Consider the following 24,547-nt stretch of genomic DNA (forward strand, 5'->3'; position numbering starts at 1 on the left):
TCCTAATAATTGCTGTGTGACTTTAGGCAAAATGTTTAACTTCTCTGAGCCTAGGTTTAGCCATGATCATTCCATCTAAAATAGCCAATCTCCTTATTCTCTGTGACTTCACTTGTCTAGTTCCCTCAAAACTTGTCACCCTGAGTGATTCTCTTTTTTATGTGTTACCTCTTAAAAATTACAATTTGCTATGGTTTGAAGATGTGCCTGCCCACAGTACAAAATTCAAAAGTAAAAAAGGGATGTATCAGTTCTGATTGCTGCTTCACCCAGTTCCATTCCCTGGAGAAAAATGCTGCTGGCTTTTTATGTTCTTTTCCCAAGATAATCTATTCATATACAAGTATCTGTGTACACAGGCGTGCGCGCGCGCACACACACACACACACATTTAATTCAAGTTGTAGTGTAGTATACACACTGTTCTGAACTTAATATTTTCCCCTGATTAACAATATTTCTTGAATCTTTCTATATTTATTTTCAAAATTGCCTCATTCTTTTTAATGGCTGGATAGAATTCTGTTTTATGGATTTAACAATTTACTTAGCTATTCTCCAATTAATGGATGTTTAGATTATATCCTCTCTTGCCTTTACAAACAATGCTTCATTGACTCTATTTCTACAGATGTAATTTCATACTTTTTGGCTGTTTTTGTACATACCAGATGGCTCTACAAAAATCTGCAGTTAATTCCCACCAACAATTTATAATAGTTTCATTTTCTCTTCATCTTCACCAATCATTTTGATTTTTGCTAATTAGAGAGATAAAAAATAGTCTCTCATTGTAGTTTTAATTTATATTTACCTCATTAGGAATGATAATGAGCACTTGTTACGTGCTCAAGAGCCATTTGTATTTCCTTTATCAGTTCATAGCCTTGATTTTATTTTATTTTTAAAAATTTATTTATTAAAAGTTTAAAATTGAAGTATAGCTTATATACAATATTGTATTGGTTTCAGGTGTACAACATACTGATCCAATAATTACATACATTACAAAATGCTCATTACAATAGGTGTAGTTATCTTCTGTCACCATGCAAAGATATTATAATGTTACTGATTATATTCCCTGTGCTGTACTTTCCATTCCCATGACTGACTGACTTTATATTTAGAAGTCAAACTCAGTTATCTTAAAAACTGACCTCACTGTGTTCTTTTTCCACCCCAAATTTCCATTTCCTCTAGTATTTCCTATTTCACTTAACTGCACTACCATCCATTCAGTCACCCGGTTGGAAAATGGGAGCCATCAAAGACATTTGCCTTTTCCTCACCTGCCATTAGCATTGTAGTTCAAAGTCAAACAATTCTTGCTCCTTAATATCTTTCATAACTCTCCTCTCCATTTATTTTTTATTTTATTTTATTTTTTGCTGTACCCTATAAAATAATGTATTTAAGGCTAGAATATATAACATCTGCATAAATTATAGTTATGTTTTTTTAAAATTTTGTTTTAGTATCATTAATGTACAATTACATGAGCAACACTATGGATACTAGACTCCCCCTATTATCAAGTCCCCCCCACATACCCCATTACAGTCACTGTCCATCAGCGTAGTAAGATGCTATAGAATCACTACTTGTCTTCTCTGTGTTGTACTGCCTTCCCCATGTCCCCTCCCCCTACATTATGCGTGCTAATCGTAATGCCCTTTTCCCCCCCTTATCCCTCCCTTCCCACCCAGCCTCCCCAGTCCCTTTCCCTTTGGTAACTCTTTGTCCATTCTTGGGTTCTGTGAGTCTGCTGCTGTTTTGTTCCTGCAGTTTTTGCTTTGTTCTTATGTTCCACAGATGAGTGAAATCATTTGATACTTGTCTTTCCCCCCCTGGCTTATTTCACTGAGCATAATACCCTTTAGCTCCATCCATGTTGTTGCAAATGGTAGGATTTGTTTTCTTCTTATGGCTGAATAATATTCCATTGTGCATATGTACCACATCTTCTTTATCTGTTCATCTACTGATGGACACCTAAGTTGTTTCCATTCTTGGCTATTGTAAATAGTGCTGCAATAAACATAGGGGTGCATATGTCCTTTTCAAACTGGGCTCCTGCATTCTTAGGGTAAATTGCTAGGAGTAGAATTCCTGTGTCAATGGTATTTCTATTTTGAGTGTTTTGAGGAACTTCCATACTGCTTTCCACAATGGTTGAACTATTTTACATTCCCACCAGCAGTGTAGGAGGATTTCCCTTTCTCCACATCCTCACCAACATTTGTTGTTGTTTGTCTTTTGGATGGTGGCCATCCTAACTGGTGTGAGGTGATATCTCATTGTGATTTTAATTTGCATTTCTCTGATGATTAGTGACATGAAGCATCTTTTAATGTGTCTGTTTGCTATCTGAATTTCTTCTTTGGAGAACTGTCTGTTCAGCTCCTCTGCCCATTTTTTAATTGGATTATTTGCTTTTTGTTTGTTGCAGTGCTTGAGCTCTTTATATATTTTAGATGTCAACCCCTTATTGGATATGTCATTTATGAATATATTCTCCCATACTGTAGGATGTCATTTTGTCCTACTGATGGTGTCCTTTGCTGTGCAGAATCTTTTTAGTTTGATATAGTCCCACTTGTTCATTTTTGCTTTTGTTTCCCTTGCTCAGGGAGATTTGTTCATGAAGAAGTTGCTCATGTTTTTGTCCAAGAGATTTTTGCCTATGTATTTTTCTAAGAGTTTTATGGTTTCATGACTTACATTTAGTTCTTTGATCCATTTCAAGTTTACTTTTATGTATGGGGTAAGACAATAATCCAGTTTCATTCTCTTATAGGTAGCTGTCCAGTTTTCCCAACACCAGTGGTTGAAGAGGCTGTCATTTCCCATTGTATATCCATGGCTCCTTTATTGAATATTAATTGACCATATGTGTTTGGGTTACTATCTTGACTCTCTGTTCTTTTCCACTGGTCTATGGGTTTGTTCTTGTGCCAGTACCAAATTGTCTTGATTACTGTAGCTTTGTAGTAGAGCTTGAAGTCAGGGAGCATAATTTCTCCTGCTTTATTCTTCCTTCTTAGGATTGCTTTGGCTATTCGGGGTCTTTTGTGGCTCTATATGAATTTTAGAACTATTTGCTCTAGTTCATTGAAGAATGCTGTTGGTGTTTTGATAGGGATTGCATTGAATCTGTAGATTGCTTTAGGCAGGATGGCCATTTTGACAATATTAATTCTTCCTATCCACGAGCATGGGATGTGTTTCCATTTATTGATATCTTCTTTAATTCTCTCATGAGTGTCTTGTAGTATTCAGAGTATAGGTCTTTCACTTCCTTGGTTAGGTTGATTCCTAAGAATTTTATTATTTTTGATGCAATTGTGAATAGAATTGTTTTCCTGATTCCTATTTCTGCTAGTTCATCGTTAGTGTACAGGAATGCAAGAGATTTCTGTGTATTGATTTTGTATCCTGCAACTTTGCTGAATTCAGATATTACATCTAGTAGTTTTGGAGTGGATTCTTAATGGATTTTTATGTACAATATCATGTCATCTGCAAACAGGGACAATTTAACTTCTTCCTTGCCAATCTGGATGCTTTTTATTTCTTTGTGTTTTCTGATTGTCATGGCGAGAACCTCCAGAACTATGTTGAATAAAAGTGGAGAGAGTGGAAGTCCTTGTCTTGTTTGCAATCTTAAAGGAAAAGCTTTCAGATTCTTGCTGTTAAGTATAATGTTGGCTGTGGGTTTGTCATATATGGCCTTTATTATGTTGAGGTACTTGTCCTCTATACCCATTTTGTTGAGAGTTTTTATCATGAATGGATGTTGAATTTTGTCAAATGTTTTTTCAGCATCTATGGAGTTGATCATGTGGTTTTTGTCTTTCTTTTTATTGATATGGTGAATGGTGTTGATGCATTTTTGAATGTTGTACCATTCTTGCATCTCTGGGATGAATCCCACTTGATCATAATGGACAATCTTTTTGATGTATTTTTGAATTCGGTTTGCTAATATTTTGTTGAGTATTTTTGCATCTATGTTCATCAGGATATTGGTCTGTAATTTTCTTTTTTTTTTTTGTGGTGTCTTTGCCTGGTTTTGGTATTAGAGTGATGTTGGCCTCATAGAATGATTTTGGGAGTATTTCCTTCTCTTTCTACTTTTTGGAAAACTTTAAGGAGGATGGGTATTAAGTCTTCAGTAAATGTTTGATAAAATTTAGCAGTGAAACCATCTGGTTCAGGCATTTTGTTCTTAGGTAGTTTTTTGATTAGCAGTTCAATTTCCTTGCTGGTAATTGGCCTATTCAGATTTTCTGTTTCTTCCTGGGTTAGCCTTGGAAAGTTGTATTTTTCTAGAAAGTTGTCCATTTCTTCAAGGTTATCCAGTTTGTTACCATACAATTTTTCATAGTATTCTCTCATAATTCTTTGTATTTATGTGGTATCTGTAGTGATTTAGCCTTTCTCATTTCTGATTCTGTTTATGTTTGTAGACTCTCTTTTTTTCTTGATAAGTCTGGCTAGGGGTTTATCTATTTTGTTTATTTTCTCTAAGTACCAGCTCCTGCTTTCTTTGATTCTTTCTATTGTTTTATTCTTCTTGATTTTATTTATTTCTGCTCTAATCTTTATTATGCCCCTCCTTCTACTGACTTTGGGCCTCATTTGTTCTTCCTTTTCTAGTTTTGTTATTGGTGAGCTTAGACTGTTCATTTGGGATTGTTCTTCTTTCCTGAGGTAGGCCTGTATTGCAATATACTTCCCTCTTCGCACGGCCTTTGCTGCATCCCACAAATTTTGCAGTGTTGAATTATTGTTTTCATTTGTCTCCATATATTGCTTGATATCTGTTTTTATTTGGTCATTGATCCCTTGATTATTTAGGAGCATCTTATTAAGCCTCCATGTGTTTGTGGGCTTTTTCATTTTCTTTGTGTAATTTATTTCTAGTTTCATACCTTTGTGATCTGAGAAGCTGGTTAGTACAACTTCAATCTTTTTGAATTTACTGAGGCTCTTTTTGTGGCCTAGTATATAATCTATTCTTGAAAATGTGCCATGTGCACTTGAGAAGAATGTGTATCCTGTTGCTTTTGGATGGAGTGTTCTGTGGATATCAGTTAGGTCTATCTGTTCTAATACGTTGTTCAGTGCCTCTTTCTCTTTACTTATTTTCTCTCTGGTTCATCTGTCCTTTGGAGTGAGTGGTGTGTTGAAGTCTCCTAAAATGAATGCATTGCATTCTATTTCCCCCTTTAATTCCATTAGTATTTGTTTCACATATGTAGGTGATTCTGTGTTGGGTGCCTAGATATGTATAATTGTTATATCTCTAGTTGGACTGACCCCTTTATCATTATCTAATGTCCTTCTTTGTCTCTTCTGATTTTCTTTGTTTTGAAGTCTATTTTGTCTGATGCATATACTGCAGCACCTCCTTTTTTCTCCCTATTAGTTGCATGAAATATCTTTTCCATGCCTTTACTTTCAGTCTGTCTTTGGGTTTGAAGTGAGTCTCTTGTAGGCAGCATATAGATGGGTCTTGTTTTTTTATCCATTCAGTGACTCTATGTTTTTTGATTGGTGCATTCAGTCCATTTACACTTAGGGTTATTATCACTAGGTATGTACTTATTGACATTGTAGGCTTTATATTCGAGGTTACCAAAGGTTCAAGGGTAATTCCCTTACTATCTGACAGTCTAATTTAACTCACCTCATATGCTCTTACAAACACAACCTAAAGATTCTTTTTTTTCCTCCTTTTTCTTCCTCCTCCATTCTTTATATATTACATATCATATTCTGTACTCTTTGTCTATCCTTTGATTGACTTTGGGGGTAGTTGATTTGATTTTGCATCTGCTTAGTAATTAATTGTTCTACTTTGCTGTGGTTTTATTTCCCCTGGTGACATCTATTTAGCCTTTGGAATACTTCCATTTATAGCAGTCCCTCCAAAATGCACTGTAGAGGTGGCTTGTGGGAGTTAAATTCTCTCAGCTTTTGCTTTTCTGAAAATTGTTTAATCCCTCCTTCAAATTTAAATGATAACCTTGCAGGGTAGAGTATTCTTGGTTTGAGGCCTTTCTGCTTCATTGAATTAAATATATCATGCCACTCCCTTCTGGCTTGTAAGGTTTCTGTTCAGAAATCTGATGATAGCCTGATGGGTTTTCCTTTGTATGTGATCTTTTTTCTCTCTCTGGCTGCTTTTAAAAAGTCTGTCTTTATCCTTGACCTTTGCCATTTTAATTATTATATGTCTGATGCTGTCTTCCTTGGGTCCCTTGTGTTGGGAGAACTGTGCACCTCCATGGCTTGAGAGACTATCTCTGTCCCCAGATTGTGGAAGATTTCAGCAATTACCTCCTCAATGACACTTTCTCTTTTTCTCTCTCTTCTTCATCTGGTGTCCCTATAATGTGAATATTGTTCCATTTGGATTGGTCACAGAGTTCTCTCAATATTCTTTCATTCTTAGAGATCCTTTTTTCTCTCTGTGCCTCAGCTTCTTTGTATTCCTCTTCTCTAATTTTGTTCCATTTACCATCTCTTCTACTACATCTAATCTGCTTTTAAATCCCTTGGTTGTATGTTTCATTTCAGTTATGGAATTTCTTAATGATTGAGTCTCCATCTTAAATTTGTTCCTCAGTTCTTGAGTATTTTTCTGTACCTCCATGAGCAGGTTTATGAATATTTATTTTGAACTCTCCGGAAGTTTGGTGAGTTCAGTTTCATTTGGCCTTTTTTCTGGGGTTTCTGAGATTTTGGTCTGGACCAGGTTCCTTTCACATTTCATATTTCTATGTGGCACCCTCTAGTGCCCAGAAGTTCTACTCTCCAGAGCTGCTCAGCCCCTGGAGTGAGGTTGGGGGTCACAGGGGAGTGTTGCTGGTGCCTGGGGGTAGGAAAGAGGTGTTTCCTGCTTTCCCGCTGCAGTGTCTGTCTCTAGTTTCAGAGCCAGTGGGCTGAGCACACAGGGGTAAGCCTCTGTGCTTTGTGTCTCTAGCTGTTGTAGGTGGGGCCTCCCTTTGGCTGGCCTGACGCCAGTGCAGTGACTGCTGGTTTGCGAGCTGGTGCCAGTAGGCCAGGAGGAAGGGGCAGGAGCTGAGTATCCAGCCAGGGGAATGGAGCTCTTGAAGTTCCTGAAAGTTCCCAACCTGCTGGGCAGAGTGTGTCCAGACAACGTTGTCCACCTATCTCTTCTCCCGTGCAGCAAGCTCCATGCAAACCCCACCCTTTCAGCAGCCCTCTCGCTGCTAGGAAGCCTCTCAGACCGCCCACCTTTCCTTTGTCCCAGAGCATCTAGATGTGGATCCCTGTCCTCCAGAAATGGCCAGAATCTCAGTCTCTCAAGCACTCCACCTGTCCCAGCTCCCCAACCCCACCAACCTCCAGAGTACCACACAATGTAGGTTTGTGCTCCAAAGCAGAGCTCCAGGGCTGGGTGTTCAGCAGTTCTAGGCTTCCACCCGCTCGCTGCTCCATTTCTCTTCCTCCTGCCAGTGATTTGGGGTTGGGGAAGGGCTTGGGTCCCACGGGATCAAGGCTTTGGTGCATTACTCTGTTTCGTGAGGTCTGCTTTGTTCTCCAGGTGTATGCAGTCTTGGGGCAGCCTTTTTTCCTATTACTGTTTTAGGATCAGTTGTATTAACTATATTTTCATACTATATATGGTTTTGGGAGGAGTTCTCTGTCTCACCTCTCATGCCACCATCTTGAATCCTCTCTTCCTTCATCCTTTTTTTTTTAAATTGGGTGATTGGTCTTTCCCTAAATACTTTGTAAGAAAAAAATTCTTTATCAATGAAATAAATTAGCTATTTAAGTGTGAGCAAGCTGAAAATATTTTGTCAAAGTTTGTCATTTTTCTTATAACTTGTATGTGATGGAATTTTTTTTCCTAGTTAGAAATTTAGGATTTTATATATCAAACTTATTATATTTATTTATTTATTTATTTAAATTTTATTTTGGTATCATTAATCTACAATTACATGAAGGACATTATGTTTACTAGGCTCCCCCCTTCACCAAGTGCCCCCCACATCCCCGTTCACAGTCAGTGCCCATCAACATAGTAAGATACTGTAAAATCACTACTTCTCTTCTTTGTGTTGCACAGTCCTCCCTGTGCCCACCCCCACACACTATACATACTAATCGTAATGCCCCCTTTCTTTTTTTCCCGCCCTTATCCCTCCCTTCCCACCCGTCCTCCCCAGTCCCTTTCCCTTTGGTAACTATTAGTCCATTCTTGGGTTCTGTGATTCTGCTGCTATTTTGTTCCTTCAGTTTTCTTTTGTTCTTATACCCCACATATGAGTGAAATCATTTGGTACTTGTCTTTCTCCGCCTGGCTTATTTCACTGAGCATAATACCCTCTAGCTCCATCCATGTTGTTGCGAATGGTAGGATTTGTTTTTTCTTATGGCTGAATAATATTCCATTGTGTATATGTACCACATCTTCTTTATCCATTCATCTACTGATGGACATTTAGGTTGCTTCCATATCTTGGCTATTGTAAATAGTGCAGTGATAAACATAGGGGTGCATCTGTCTTTTTCAAACTGGAGTGCTGCATTCTTGGGGTAAATTCCTAGAAGTGGAATTCCTGGGTCAAATGGTATTTCTATTTTGAGCATTTTGAGGAACCTCCGTACTGCTTTCCACAATGGTTGAACTAATTTACATTCCCACCAGCAGTGTAGGAGGGTTCCCCTTTCTCCACAGCCTCGCCAACATTTGTTGTTGTTTGTCTTTTGGATAGTAGCCATCCTTACTGGTGTGAGGTGATATCTCATTGTGGTTTTAATTTGCATTTCTCTGATGACAAGTGATGTGGAGCATCTTCAAATTTATTGTCTTTTATAAATTCTGGGTTTCATATCATTTGAAATCCTTTGTTCTTCATTGTAAGATTAAATTAGTTAAGGGAGAGTGTAAGGCAATTACCTTTAACTTCTAATAAAAGACATAATTATAGAGACATCAGGAATTAACTGGAATCAGCATTGTTGTGGCAAAACGGATGTATAATCGGTGCATCTGTCAGTGAAACAGTGGGATGAATGCAGTGGTTACATTCAGGAAAGCTCATGTAGGAGGCTTTAGGAGCCAGTGAACAGCATGTCAGATACTCACTGGCAGATGCATGAACTCAGGAAGTATCCCTGGTCTCAGAAACAGAACCACAAGTGGAAAACATTATTGAGAGATTAGAACAGTCTGGGGATGCTCTGTAAAGATACAAAACTCTGGATAGAAGCTTACCTATGAATAATTGATTTTTCTGAGAATGCAAGACATTATTCGGTGATGATAGTAATAGAATATTAGAAAGGGACTTTTTTCTGGGGTCTCAAAATTTGGCTGAAACCTAAAGCTGAAAATAGTAGGTGATGAGAAATCCTATATTCCAGAAGAGAGTCCTTAACCACACCCTGCGGGACTCTCCCAGCTGGTCTAGGGACAATTACCAGCAGCCCATGTAAGAAAAGATAATGATTACAGAGGCAAATTCTTTGAAGGAATTTGTGGATGAAGAGATTGCTGGGTGTTTCCCCTCCCACCCCCAAGCCAAGCAACGGAGGGACTGGAACACTCCAGGGAGAGATGGGGTGCTGCTTGCGGGAGGTGGATGGAGTCTTACTCCCTGGCTCTATGTTGCTCAGTTATGAAAACATAGATCTGGCGCTGTTTGAACAAGAGAGTGCTTGGAAAAACTTGACTTCAATTCGTTTTGTAAGTGACATAGAAGCTGTGCCTGAATGTTGCTTACAGAGGTCTGACAGTGGGATGCTAGCAAAAATTACCCCAGATGATAGGGTAGGGAAGGGTAGCTGCAGTGAAGGCAAGTTGCAATTTTTACGTTTCCTGAATGGTTATATGAGCTCCCCTGAGCCCAGAAAAGCAGAAGGTAATGGAGTGTGAGTTATCTACAAAGGGCTTTATCTAAGAAGACTTCCTGCCAGACCAGGGGACCTCAGAAGAAAGTCATGAGGAATGTTTCACCTAAGTTGGTGAGTCATAAGAGGCCTTTCAGAGAGCATATCACCTGTTTTAGAGAATGATGCAGTGCAGAAATTCCTTAGGGATGAATCTGTCTCTATGTGGAATCTTCTAAAATCCACAGAGGCGCCTGTGAGAGATAATTGGTATCTGGATGTTGTCTCAGTCCTGACTCTTGTCTTCAACAAGAGAAGCAGAACCAGTAGGAGATATATATCAAGAAATGTATTGCAAAGGAATTGGTCTATGCAGCTGTGGAGCCAACTAGGCAAGTCCAGAATCCATAGGTCAGGCTGTCAGAAAGGGCGGGCTAGAATTCTCCAGAGCAGGGGCTTGAAGCTGCTGTCCACCAGGTGGAATTTCTTCTCACCAGGGGATTTTCACCTTTGCTCTTAATGCCTTTCAACGGATTGAATCAAGTCCACCCAGATTATGATTATCTCAGATTATCTATGATAATCTCCCTTACTTAAAATCAACTGATTATAAAGAGACTTTAATCACATTTACAGAACACTTCACAGCAATATCTAGATTAGCATTTGATAGAATATCTGAGGACTGTTGTCTGCCAAGGTGATACTGCAAACCACCATTGCAGGTATCTTCCACACAAAAAAATCACTGCCATATAACAGCAGTACCAGTGAGAAAGACTGCCCTTGTCTTCCAAACCTCCATGTCCTGAGGCTGGAGGGCTGCCTCACTTCTCCACTGCTGGTCCATGGCATCAAGGATTAGAATGAAAATGAATGTAGGTAGAAGTTGGGAATTGGTTACAAGGTTTGACAGTTTGATTCAGATTGAGTAAAGCTTTTCAAGTATCAGTTCATGCATATAGAAATTGAGGATTGGCAAAATAGTCTTATTTGGTCTCTGCATGTGTATAATTCTATGCTGTTTCTTTTTAACATTATTTGTTTTTCCTATCCCACTACCTTTTCCTCTGTTCTTCCCTAAATCATCACTTAAAAAGCTTATGTGTATAATCCTATTGTGGGATTTAATTGCCCTCTTGTGGACAGGGCCAGTGACTGCAGTCATGATGTCAGCTGCTGAAGCACTCAGCCAAGGGCCTTTCCGAGGGTGCGGAGTTAGAGATACCCTTTCAGGATTTCTTCTTTTTTTGTAATGGCCAATCAAGGTAGAATCTGTTCTATCCAATCACTAGTAAAAAGAACATTTTCTTTTTACCTTGATTCTAGAAAAAGTCATGTATTATTTTCACCTTACTCAGGTATAAATAGTTCATTTGTGGCCAGTCATATAACTTTTGACACCATACATTTTCAACACAGAGATCTAGGATCATTTTATTAGCAAGATGGCCTGTATACTGTACTCAGATCACTGCTAGTTACAGACACAGTCCTAGCATAATAGTGAGTGATTAAGAAAGAAAAATTGATAACATTTAGTAGCATGGGAAGTGGAATATCAGTAGTAGGAGGCTCATTAGTGAAGAAAAGAACAAAAGAAGGCAAAATAGAAACACATCATATTCTTAATAAAAAGATGACATTTGATTGCAGGAAATTAAGCTTTCTGAAAAGTAGGAGAGAAAGGAAAAGAAGTAAGGGTAGAATCAAGTGCTCATCTTGTTATTTAAAATGATTGTCAATCACATATGCATAATTTCAGTATATAGCATAGAATCATCAGAGTCACAGACACAGTGCTAGGTGTCCAGGACTTGTCCGTCCTTAAAGAATAATATGTACTTTAACTTACCCCACCTCATTTTGATAAACAAATGCCATGCTATCCAATTTTCTGTTTGTATAAGTGCCCTCCATATTGAGCTATCCAAGTCAGGAAGTCTTTCCTTAGTGTTCTATAGGAAACATTAGGCTGGAAATCAAGTGACTTTCACTATTTGACTGGTATATGGCAATGATATATTTGGAATGTCAGGTAGAAATTGTGTTCGGTGCCTCCCTCTGATCACCTGACATTCAATATTCCTAAAACTTATTTTCATTTAGAGTGCAATTCTTCTGAATCACTTTCATACTCCATGTTCTTATATACAATACTGTAGACTGTGATATCAAGTAACTGCTGGTGATGCAGCATTTCCTAAAAGACTGCCTCACTAATATCTCTGGGATTGCTAGCTAAGCTGATGACCATTCTTCAGGTCTTCATGCTAATATTTTCCTTTTTCTTTTTAAAATTTTAATTGAAGTACAGCTGACATGTTAGTTTCAGGTGTACAACATAGTGACTCATTGCTTACATACATTATGAAATGCTCACCACAGTAAGTGCAGCTGTCAGTATACAATAGAATATTATATATATATATATATATAGCTTGAGCAAAAATTCAAATCTAGATCTATTTGGGGGAATATTGGGTAATCCATTACTCATCCATGAAAAAGAATGAAATCTCACCATTTGCAACAACATGGATGGACCTAGAGGGTATCATGCTAAGTGAAATAAATCAGACAGAAAAAGGCAACAATATAATTTCACTTAAATGTGGAATCTAAAACACAAAACACATGAACAAAAAAACAAACATGAAATTCCATAATCAGACTCATAAATACAGAAAACAAACTGGCATGCTAATGGAGGGTTTCAAACAACAATCAGAATTGCAATTCCTTGTTCAAATTATTATTAAATGATTCATTGACTTCAACATTGAGTGATTAAAGTTGTTCAGTGGGAAGTTCAATGGGACAACAACCAAGTTAATATTAGCATGAAGAAGGAATGACTACATCATGACATTGCCCACCTGATTTCAGCTGTGTAAAATGCCATGGAAGACTGTATTTCCAAAGATGACTGCAAAAGTCCCAAACAACATGCTCTTTAAAAACAAACAAATGCTTTTATTAAAGTTCGGTTGGTACCATAAAGTGTACCTGTTTGAAATGTACAATTTGGTATGCCATGTGCTCTTCTGCATTGTGTCCTTGCCACTCCTCCATCAAGATGTGGAGGCTATTTTCCCTGCCTTTGAATCTCGACTGAGTATTTGTTGCACTTATTCTTTCTTTGTCTCACCATCATATTTTGAGTTTGTGTGTATGGCAGTTACCTTGTCTCTTGAATTCAAATATCCTCAGGTTGAGAGGAACTGTTCTGGAGTAGTGCTTAAGGAACTTCACCCTAAAACCCCATTCACAATGAATTTAGATGGTGAGATCCTAGACTCATCCATAATAAGATGAAATTTTTGGGGGAGAGGCTAAATGTATTTTGTATATAGGAGAGATATGACTTTATAGCCAAATGGCAGATTTAATGCATTGTGTTTCCAAAGATAGCCACAATATTATCTCCAAGTACATGCTCTTTTGTAATGTGATCTTGCTTCTCCTCTCTCAAGATGTGGAGTTTGTTTCACTTTCTCTTGAGTATAAGCTGACCCTGTGATGCTCTTGACCAATCAAAAGTGATGGAAGTGATATCACGTGACTTGTGGGACTAGTTCATAAGTAACCTTGCAGTTTCTGCCATAGTTTCTTGGAAAACCCTTGTTCTTGAGATCTCTGAGATGTCATATAACAAAACCAGCTACCCTGTTGGAGAAACCACAAGGAAATTCCCTGAGACTGCATGGAGAAGGAGATAGGCCCATCTGCCCAAGGATCCTAGTAGAGTCTTCAGATCATTCCAGCACCCCCTGATGTCTGCCTGAAGTTTCATGAGAGACCCATGGCAAGACCATCAGAAGAATCACCCAGCTAAGCCCAGTCAACCCATGGAAAAGTGAAATACAATAAAATTGTTTTTGTTTTAACTTATTGTATTTTGTGGTGGCTTGCTAGTCAACAATTGATAAATAGATATTGTCCATTGTAAGATGTGTCCCAATTTCAGGGATATTAAAATATCAAAAATGTACACATTAGAATTGATGAAATACAAAAATAGAAACACATGAATAGGTAATGTGCACCTACATGAATAGGTAATCTGCAGAAGAAGAGATCCTAATGGCTAATATAAAAAAGAGGACTCACCTCTCTAATAATCAGAGAAGTAAAAAAAATAAAAAATCAAGAAATAAGACTTTTTATTTAAAACAGTACAAAATATTAGATGAGTATTGGCAAGAATATAGTGGAAATGTGACCCCTTTATGCACTAGTGGAGGTAGTATACATTGGCACAGCCATCCTAGATTCTGTCTGAATACAGAAATTAAATTTGTACTATACCTTCATCCAACAATTCCAACCCTGGCTCTATAATCCAGAGAAATTACCACACAGGACATTAAGCTAGGGTGTTTATGGGCAAAATGAGGATGTTCAGAACATTTGTCATCAGAATTGAAACTTTCCCAGACTGAAAGTCAAAGAGAAAAAAGATTGAAGAAAAAAAAAGAATATCCAAAAACAGGAACAATTACAAAAGGTGTAACATACATGTAATGGGAATACCAGAAGCAGAAGAAAGGAACAGAAGAAATATGTGAAGTAATAATGACTGAGAATCTTCCAGTCATTGACAGACACCAAACTAGATCCAGAAAGTTCAGAGAACACCAAGAAGGATAAATACCACACACATACAAATCTACACTGAGTCATATATTCAAACCACAGAAAATCAAAGACAAAGAGAAAACACTGAAAGAACCCAGAGGGAACTAAAAAGCCTTGCCTATGAGAAAGAAAAATAAGAACTACACTAGACTTCTCTTCAGAAACCATGTAAGCAAGAAGAGAATGGCATGAAACATTTAAAGTGTTGGCAGAAAAAACTCACCAACTTAGAATTCTCTATCTAGACACATTACCCTTCAAAAGTGAAGGTAAATAAAAACCTCTCAAAAAAACAAAAATTGAGAGAGATTGTTTTCAGTAGACCCACCTTGCACAAATTGTTAAAATTCTTCAGAGGGAGGGAAAATGGTATAGGTCAGAAACTTGAACCTACATAAAGGAAGAACATTTGAGAAGGAAGAGATGAGGGTAAAATAAAGTCTTTTATTTTCTAATTTTTAACTGACCTACCAGATAACGGTTTGTTCAAAATAATAATAGCAATGATATACTGGATGATTATAGTGTATGGATACATGAAATGTGTGACAGAAATGTTATAAGGGATGGGAGTGGGGAATAACTTGTAATAAGGTACCTGCACTACCTGTGAAGCAGTATCATGTTATTTGAGAGTAGACTTAGATTAGTTGTAAATGCATATTGCAAACTCTAGGCAAGGACTAAAAGGTTTTTTGAAAAAGTATAATTGACATGATAAGAGACAAGAGAAAATGGAATCACAAGAAAATGTTCAGTAACAACCAGAGAGGGCAAAAAAAGAGTGGGTGATTAAAAAAAAAAAATAAAGAAACAAGGACAATAAATAGAAAATAGTTAAATTTTATTGTAGAGATTAATCCAACTCTATTAAAAATTGACTTAAATGTTGGTGATCTAAATGCATCAATTCAAAAACACTTTCAGGATAAAAAACAAGACCCAATCATATGTTGTCTACCACAAATCCCCTTTAAGTATGAAGACACAGATTAAAAGTCAAGGATGGAGGAAGTCATGCCATGCTAACATTAATTTAAAAAAAAAGCCTGGTATAGCTATATTCATCTTAGACAAATTACTTTTCAGTATATTCATCTTAGACAAATTACATAATGATAAAGGGGCCAGTTTTCTCAGAAGACATACAATTCTAAGAATGTATGTACTCAACAGAGACTCAAAATACTCAAAAAGCAAAAGCAGATAGAACTGGAAGGAAAAACAGACATCCACTTTTATAGTTGGAGCTGTTACTATCCTATCAGCAGTTGACAGATCCAGTTGGCAGAAAATCAGTGAGAATATATAGTTGAACTGAAAAACACCATCAAGCAACTGGAGTTTATTGACATTTATGGAATATTTCATCCAAGAATAGCAGAATACATTCTTCTCAAGCTCACAAGGAACATTCACCAAGATAGGCCACATGCTGATTCATAAAACACATCATAACAAACTCAAAAGAATAGAATCATGGAAAATATGCTTCAGATAAGAGTGAAATTAAATTACAAGTCAAAAACAAAAATAGCTATAAAATACTCAAATATTTGGCAGTTAAACAGTATACTTCTAAATAACACATGGGTCCAAGAAGAAGTCTTAAAAAATTTAAAAGTAAATGAAAATGAAAACACAACTTATCAAAATTTGTGTAATGCAGCAAAAGCAGTGCTTAGAGGAAATTTTGTAACATTGAATACATATGTTAGAAAAGAAGAAACATCTAAAAATCAATAATCCAAGATACCACTTTAGGAAACATGAAAAAGAACAGTAAATTAAATCCAAAGTAAGTAGAAGAAAAGAATTAATAACAATCGGACCATAAATCAATGAAATTGAAAACCAGAAATCTATGGAGAAAATCAGCAAACTGGTTCTTTGAAAAAGTAAAGTTGATAAACTAACCAGGGTAATTAAAAAAACACACAAATTACCAATATTAGGAATGAAAGAATAAATATTACAACTGATTCCATGGAAAATAAAATAATAATAAAGGAATGTTATGGACAACTTCATGCCCATAAATTTGATAACAGATGAAATTGGCCAATTAGTTGAAAGATACTATCTACCAAACTCCCATATGAAGAAATCAATAATCTGAATAGATCTATATTAAAGGAATTGGATCAGTAATTATAAGCTTCCAAAACTGAAAACACCAGGACCAAATGTTTTCACTGCTGAATTTTACCAAATATTTGAAGTAGAAATGATACCAATTCTCTAAAATCTCTTCCAGAAAAATAGCAGAGAGAATACTTCCTAATGCATTCTATGAGGTCAGTATTACCAAAACCAGAGAAAGACATTACAGAAAGGGAAAACTGCAGACTCTCACAAATAAAAACATAAAAATCCCCAATAAAAATATTAGCAAGTCAAATCCAACAATGTATAAACATAAATCTACACTTTGAAAAGTGGGATTTATTACAGGTATATAAGGTTAGTTCAACATTTGAAAATCAATGAAATGTAATTGATAATATCCATAACAGGCTTAAAGAAGAAAAATCATATGATTTAACAATACATGCAAAAAAAGCATTTGACAAAATCCAAATTCCATTCATGATAAAAACTCACCAAACTAGGGATACAAGGAGACCTAATTTGATAAAGAACACCTACAAAAAAACCTATAGCTAATATACTGATGGAACAGAGTATATGCTTTCCCTTAAAATTTGGGACAAGACAAGGAAGTCCCCTCTAACCATTCCTATTGAACATTTTCCTGAAAATTCTAGGCTACGTAATGCAATAAGACAAGAAAAGGAAATAAAAGACATACAGATTGGTAAGGAAGAAATAAAACTGTCTTTGGTCACGTATTACATGATTGTTTATGTAGAAAATCTGAAAGAATTGAACCTCGAGGGAGGAGTATTGGAGCAGGGTTCCTTGCTTTTAATTAAAAAAAAAATAAACAAGAATAACAGAATTGGAGAAGGGAGAAAGTCAATTAAGCCATAAAGCCAATTTTGACTAAAATGACCGAACATTTACATGATTCAAACATTTCCCAGACTAAAACAATTCTGGGCTGGATAGAAATGGGTCAGTAGTTTTTTAGGGGCTTTACAGGCCCCTGAAATGCCAGGCTCAGCCACTTGTTCTTTGTCAAATATTCCTATTCCTAAGAATGACAAGGAGGACACAGAGTGGTGGATCTAAAATGGTCATGTAGACAACAGACATGACTGCCAGGGCAGGAGATACAAGGCCTTGATCCTGCATTAGATCACCAGTTGTGAAGAACCCCAGAATATCTGAGATAAATTTCCTGTAGTACAATAAAACTGGGGTTTAGAGTCACATTTCATTATAGACAACAAAGAAATGTAATATTTCTTGTAGAATACAATCTAAGACCCCCCTCCCCCTGCCAAATCAACTATTTCCAGGGTTGTGAATGCAATTCTGAGCACAGATAAGTACAGTTTGTGCTAAGTACCTTATTTTGTTATCTTCTTATTTTAAGTTTGCATGATTATTTTATTCCTATCCTCTCCTCCTTTGGTCTAACTTCCTTCTTTTTTAACAAGATTTTTTGTAATTTAATGAAGTAGAAGTACTAATATATTTTTAACCTTTGCTGCCACCCTGTGGTTATCTTTCATTACTGTACATAAAAAGAGGGCATCTTGGTTTCTGCTAAGCCAACAGAACAGGGACAAGTGTAGGGGAAGCACATTAAAAAAAAAAAAAAAGAACATCCAAGATAATATTTCACTGTAATGCTCAGGATCTCAGGCATGAATCTAGTATGTGCTATATGTATCTCATGTATCAGTATTTGTCATTTAAAGTGCTATTAGTCTGCATCTAACCTTATTTTAGTAGTCCCCCTTCCTCATCCTAGTTCAAACCAAGATGCATAATTACTCTGGGAACATTAATTGTTAATCCTGACTTGCCGCTTAGTGTCAATTATGGCTTTTAATGAACTCCAGAAGAAAAAAACTGCATAGTAAGCTGAATCTACATAGGTTTATGTCTTAAAATTTCTTTGTAGGCTTTCATTTTGGTCTAGAACTTGTCATATTGGTGCAAAGCATTTTGGCTTTCCCTAAGTGATAAGAATTAAAGAGTACAGTTTTAAGAAGCAGAATATACACACAGCCCATTTTCTAGGCACATTTTTCATGAGAAATAAGAACTAATATAATACTCGCTTTGCCACCTTCTTCTACCATCTAGCCTCTGTCTGCCACTTGTCACCATACTAACCAAATCTGATCATGACACTTTCTTGTTTTTAAATGATTCCATTGGCTGCCTATTGCTTATAGGATAAAATACAGACTTCTTTGAAGATACTTGATAAATAAGTCTCAGCTGATTTCTCTAGCCTTACTTTTTATCACGCCCACAAACAGTGTTATGCTTTTTCAACATTTAACTTGGTTTAACTCTCTTTTGCAGACCAAAATTTGAAGCTGCTTCCACTTTCTGTCCCAGGCATTATTTTTATATATATACAAATTTAAACTGCAACTTGACAAAAATATAAAAGCATCAAGAGTCAGACCAAACAACAAGATTTTCCCTATTCCTTTCTTCCCCACCACACACAGTGCTAACAGTATTTGGTTATTTACTTGCAACATTTCTAATTCATGAGGTTGGGATTCTTCATTGTGTTCACTTTTGGGGAGCGCACCACAAATCTGGGCTCCAAGCTGATAGAGCTCTCTTGTGATTGGATCGTAACATAGGGGTAGCATGTGCCTCGTATGAGAGTACCTGAGGGCACGGCCAGATCCAGTCTGAGAGTGGAGCTTTTCTTAGCCTTTTATTGTGATCATTCAGAGAAGGAATCTTGGATCCCATGATATTATCCAGTTAGTCTTATTAGCTCTTTCAGAATACCGAAGGGCTCTTTTCTTTCCATACTCTAGTAAATAAACCAATGTGGCCCTTAAATAAACAGGCTCTAAGCAAGAGATTTTGTACATGTTACCTCTTTTCCTTTTTCAGGGTAGTTTGACTTTTGGGAAAGGCATATTCAGATCTTGAGCAGTACTGGCCACAGTCTGCCGACTGTAAATGCTTCGCCCAAGGGAAGGACAATTGCTACGTAGTGATGCCAGCAGGTCTCAGAGGGGAACTCACCTGAGGAGTCCCAGAAACCCTAACTTCTGCCTTTCCTGCTGCTTCTGTCCAATTTTTCTCACCTCCCTGCTCCCACATACATGTTTCTTCCTTTGAACACATCTCTCTGCATTCAGCCTGCCACTATCATCTGAAATCTCAAGGGACAACCTTCTCCTTCCCACGGCTAAGTTTTAGAGGGTACTAGTTAGGGGTGTGCACTCTGAAGATAGAATGCCCAGGCTCAGATCTGGCCTCCTTCATCACTTGGAGCCTAGGAAAGTTTCTTAACTTCTCTAAACCTGTTTCCTCACTTAAAAAATGGTGTTAATTGTAGTATGCACATCAAAGAGTGATTGTGAAGATGGAATTACATTATACCAACCAAATGCTTGAAACAGTGTTAAGCATTTGGTAGACTCTCAGTATTGGCTTTTTAAAAAATATGTTAAACCTTGTATATATATGTATATTTTCTTTTTTCCCACATCCAAAATCATTTTTATTTTTTGGCAGACAATTTTGAACATACACGGAAGTTGAGAATACAATATAATAATCCCTCTATAGCCACTGCCCAGCTTCAGCAATTACCAAGCTCAAAAATTGTTTTGAAGCAAATACATCATTCCATCTACCAATGTCAGTACATACCTCTAAAAACATCACATCATCATGACTTTTTAAAAAAACATAACTACAATAACCTTATCCAAAAAATAGCAGTAATTTCTTAGTACCATCAAATATATAATTAGTCCTCAAGTTTATCCAATTATCTCATACAATTTTTTTTGGTATCATTAATCTACAATTACATGAGGAACATTATGTTTACTAGACTCCCCCCATCACCAAGTCCCCCCCACAAACCCCAATACAGTCACTATCCATCAGTGTAGTAAGATGCTGAAGAATCACTACTTGTCTTCTCTGTGCTATACTGCCTTCCCCGTGTCCCCGCCCCCACATTATACATGCTAATCATAATGCCCCCTTTCTCCCCCCGCTCCCCTACCTCCCTTATCCCTCCCTTCCCACCCATCCTCCCCAGTCCCTTTCCCTTTGGGAACTGTTAGTCCATTCTTGAGTTCTGTGAGTCTGCTGCTGTTTTGTTCCTGCAGTTTTTGCTTTGTTCTTATACTCCACAGATGAGTGAAATCATTTGGTATTTGTCTTTCTCCGCCTGGCTTATTTCACTGAGCATAATACCCTCTAGCTCTATCCATGTTGTTGCAAATGGTAGGATTTGTTTTCTTCTTATGGCTGAATAATATTCCATTGTGTATATGTACCACATCTTCTTTATCCATTCATCTACTGATGGACACTTAGGTTGCTTCCATTTCATGGCTATTGTAAGCAGTGCTGTGATAAACATTGGGGTGCATATGTCTTTTTCAAATTGGGCTGCTGCATTCTTAGGGTAAATTCCTAGGAGTGGAATTCGTGGGTCAAATGGTATTTCTATTTTGAGTTTTTTGAGGAACCTCCATACTGCTTTCCACAATGGATGAACTAGTTTACATTCCCACCAGCAGTGTAGGAGGGTTTCCCTTTCTCCACAACCTCGCCAACATTTGTTGTTATTTGTCTTTTGGATGGTGGCAATCCTTACTGGTGTGAGGTGATATCTCATTGTGGTTTTAATGTGCATTTCTCTGATGACTAGTGATGTGGAGCATCTTTTCATGTGTCTGTTGGCCATCTGAATTTCTTCTTTGGAGAACTGTCTGTTCAGCTCCTCTGCCCATTTTTTAATTGGATTATTTGCTTTTTGTTCGTTGAGGTGCATGAGCTCTTTATATATTTTGGATGTCAACCCTGTTTCGGATCTGTCATTTATGAATATATTCTCCCATACTGTAGGATACCTTTTTGTTCTATTGATGGTGTCCTTTGCTGTACAGAAGCTTTTCAGCTTGATATAGTCCCACCTGTTCATTTTTGCTTTTGTTTCCCTTGCCTGGGGAGATATGTTCAAGAAGAGGTCACTCATGTTTATGTCCAAGAGATTTTTGCCTATGTTTTTTTCTAAGAGTTTTATGGTTTCATGACTTACTTTCAGGTCTTTGATCCATTTCGAATTTACTTTTGTGTATGGGGTTAGACAATGATCCAGTGTCATTCTCTTACATGTAGCTGTCCAGTTTTGCCAACACCAGCTGTTGAATAGGCTGTCATTTCCCCATTGTATGGCCATGGCAACCTTATATTTCTTTCTGTGCTTCTACATTTTCTTATCTCCTCAGAAGTCTTGCTACCATACTTACTTATCCCTTCTCCAATAACATCAGACTCTCTTATACATGAAATTGATATCCAGAGGCTAGTTGTTGTTTGATCCAAAGTCAGTAGCAGTTTTTGCACTAAAAGTCAGGCCAACTAATTCTTAATTCAGTGAAATTGCTGTAATATTTTCTATCTTCCACCTTAACATAACATTAATTAATTAGCTTCTAGAATTCTGCAGCATGGAGTGGCTATTTAGTCAGGTTAGTCATTTTACCTGGCATAAAGTACATTCTTTATGCCTTTGCAAAAAATGTTTCCACCCAGATATACTTTATACTCTTCTTGTTACTAAACTGCCAGTCAAAAAATTTTTTTGGGGTAAAATTTTCTCAGATTGCCATTAAGTTATTTTGAATACTTTGAGGTTCTGCAGAATTAAATCTGTTTGAACTGTTCCCAGTTTTATACTACACAGCATTACCTCAATTAGAATGTCATTATCCGTTCATTGCAAATAACAGGGTGCAATGCTTAGAGTAAATTTGCATTGAATGAAGAAGGAATCAATGATAGATGCTCTCTAGAAATATATATTTATTTACTAAGCTTGGTTAGCATCTATATTATGGAGACAAAACAGTCCTTTTGGAATCCTGGTTCTTGGGATTCCCACAAAGCCTTGTTTATTGATATGGGCCTCAAGCATTTCCTTGCTCTGTGTCTGTGGAGAGAAGAGAAAAGTAAGCAGGATGATTTAGGGCTTGTCAAGGAGAGAATATAATTCTTAAAAAAAAAAGTTAAAGTATAATTGACATACAGTATTCTATTAGTTTCAAGTGTACCTCATAGTGAGTCTATATTTTCATTCATTACAAAATTATCCCCATAGTAAGTGTAGTTATGATCACCATACAAAATTATTATAATATTATTGACAAATTCCCCATGCTGTACAGTACATCCCCAAGACTTACGTATTTTATATTTATGTATATGGAAGTTTGTGCCTCTTAATCCCCTTCACCTGTTTTGCCTATCCCCCATTCCTTCCCACTCTGTAACCAACTGTTTATTTCTTGTATCTTTGTTTGTTTTGTTTATTGATTTATTTTGTTTTAGATGCCACATATATGAAATCAAACACCATTTGTCTTTGTCTGGCTTATTTCACTTAATATAATACTCTTTAGATCCATCCATATTGTCACAAATGGCAAGATTTCCTTCTTCATGGCTGAGTAATATTCCATTATATATATAACACATCTTCTTTATCCATTCACCTATCAATAGGCACCTGGGTTCCATAACTTGGCTATTATAATTAATGCTACAATAAACATGCCGCGTATGTCTCTTCAAATTGGTGTTTTAATTTTCTTGGATAAATATTCAGAAGTGGAATGCTGGATCATATGGCAGTTCCATTTTTAATATTTTGAGGAGCTTCCATACTGTTACATAGTGGCTGCACCAATTAACATTCCCACCAACAGTGTATGAAGATTACCCTTTCCCCACATCTTTACCAACACTTGTTATTTTTTTGTCTTTTTGATATTAGCCCTTCTGACTAGTGTGAGGTGATATCTCACTGTGGTTTTGATTTGCATTTCCATGACAATTAGGGATGTTCAGCATCTTTTTATCTTTTGTTTTGCCATGTGTATGTCTTTAGAAAAATGTCCATTCAGTCCTCTGCCCCATTTTTAAAATTGGGTTGTTTGTTTTTTATAGTAAGGTGTATAAGCCCTTTATATATGTTGGTAATTAACCCCTTATTAGATGTATGATTTGCAAATACATTTGCAAATCCCATTCAGTAGGTTGCCTTTTTGTTTTGTTGCTGGTTTCCTTTATTATGTAAAAGCTTTTTTAGTTTGATATAATCCTATTTGTTTATTTTAGCTTTTGCTGGCCCTTCCTGAGGTGACTGGTCCAAAAAAATATTGCCAAGACTGATGTCAAATCGCTTACTGCCTATGTAAAATTCTCTTAAGAATTTTATGGTTTCAGGTCTTTAATCCATTTTGAATTTATTTTTGTATGTGGTATAAGATAGTGGTGTAGTTTGTTTTGCATATACTGTCCAGTCTTCCCAACACCATTTTTGAAGAGACTGTCATCTCCCCATTGTATATTATTGTTTTCTTTGTCATAGATTAATTGACCATGCATGTGCTGGTTTATTTCTGGGCTTTCAATTCTATTCAATTGGTCTATGTGTCTATTTTTTGTGCCAGTACCATACCATTTTGATAATTAGAATCTTGTAGTATATGACAAAGTATAGTTTGAAATCAAGGAATTTTCATACATATCACAGCTGAACGCTGTGATATGTATGAAAACACAACCGATTTTCATATGCTAGATTTGTATCTTACAACTTTACTGAATTCATTAGTTCTAATAGTTTTTTGGTGGAGTCTTTAGGATTTTCTCCATATAGTATCATGTCATGAGCAAACAGTGATAGTTTTACTTCTTCCTTGGATGCCTTTTATTTCTTCCTGTGTGATTGCTGTGGTTAGGACTTCTAGTACTATGTTGAATAAAAGTGGCAGGAGTGGACATCCTTGTCTTGTTCCTGATCTTAGAGAAAAAGCTTTTCACCATTGAATATGATGTTAGCTGTGATTTTGTCCTATATGGCCTCTATTATGTTGAGGTATATATT

The 24,547-nt window shown here is 36.7% G+C and overlaps 2 protein-coding genes across 4 annotated transcripts in view; one reads left to right on the forward strand and one right to left on the reverse strand.

Annotated features, from left to right (window-relative positions):
• Positions 1-24,547, forward strand: part of KLRG1 (killer cell lectin like receptor G1) — a 67,630-nt gene that overhangs the window by 27,108 nt on the left and 15,975 nt on the right. The window contains exon 6 of one of the 3 annotated variants that reach the window (XM_036909905.2): positions 13,644-13,815. The exons of the other annotated variants lie outside the window; for them this stretch is intronic. Coding sequence (XP_036765800.1) covers positions 13,644-13,664 — 21 coding nt within the window. The 3' untranslated portion in view covers positions 13,665-13,815. Of the gene's footprint in view, positions 1-13,643; positions 13,816-24,547 lie in introns of those variants that run through there. 3 annotated transcript variants of the gene reach the window in all.
• LOC130680814 (alpha-2-macroglobulin-like) overlaps positions 22,453-24,547 on the reverse strand; it is a 43,712-nt gene continuing 41,617 nt past the window's right edge. Inside the window, exon 36 of the mRNA XM_057492266.1 lies at positions 22,453-22,588. Coding sequence (XP_057348249.1) covers positions 22,566-22,588 — 23 coding nt within the window. The 3' untranslated portion in view covers positions 22,453-22,565. The remainder of the gene's footprint in view (positions 22,589-24,547) is intronic.

This window comes from Manis pentadactyla, chromosome 14 (assembly GCF_030020395.1).
Source record: "Manis pentadactyla isolate mManPen7 chromosome 14, mManPen7.hap1, whole genome shotgun sequence".
Classification (NCBI taxonomy): Eukaryota; Metazoa; Chordata; class Mammalia; order Pholidota; family Manidae; genus Manis; species Manis pentadactyla.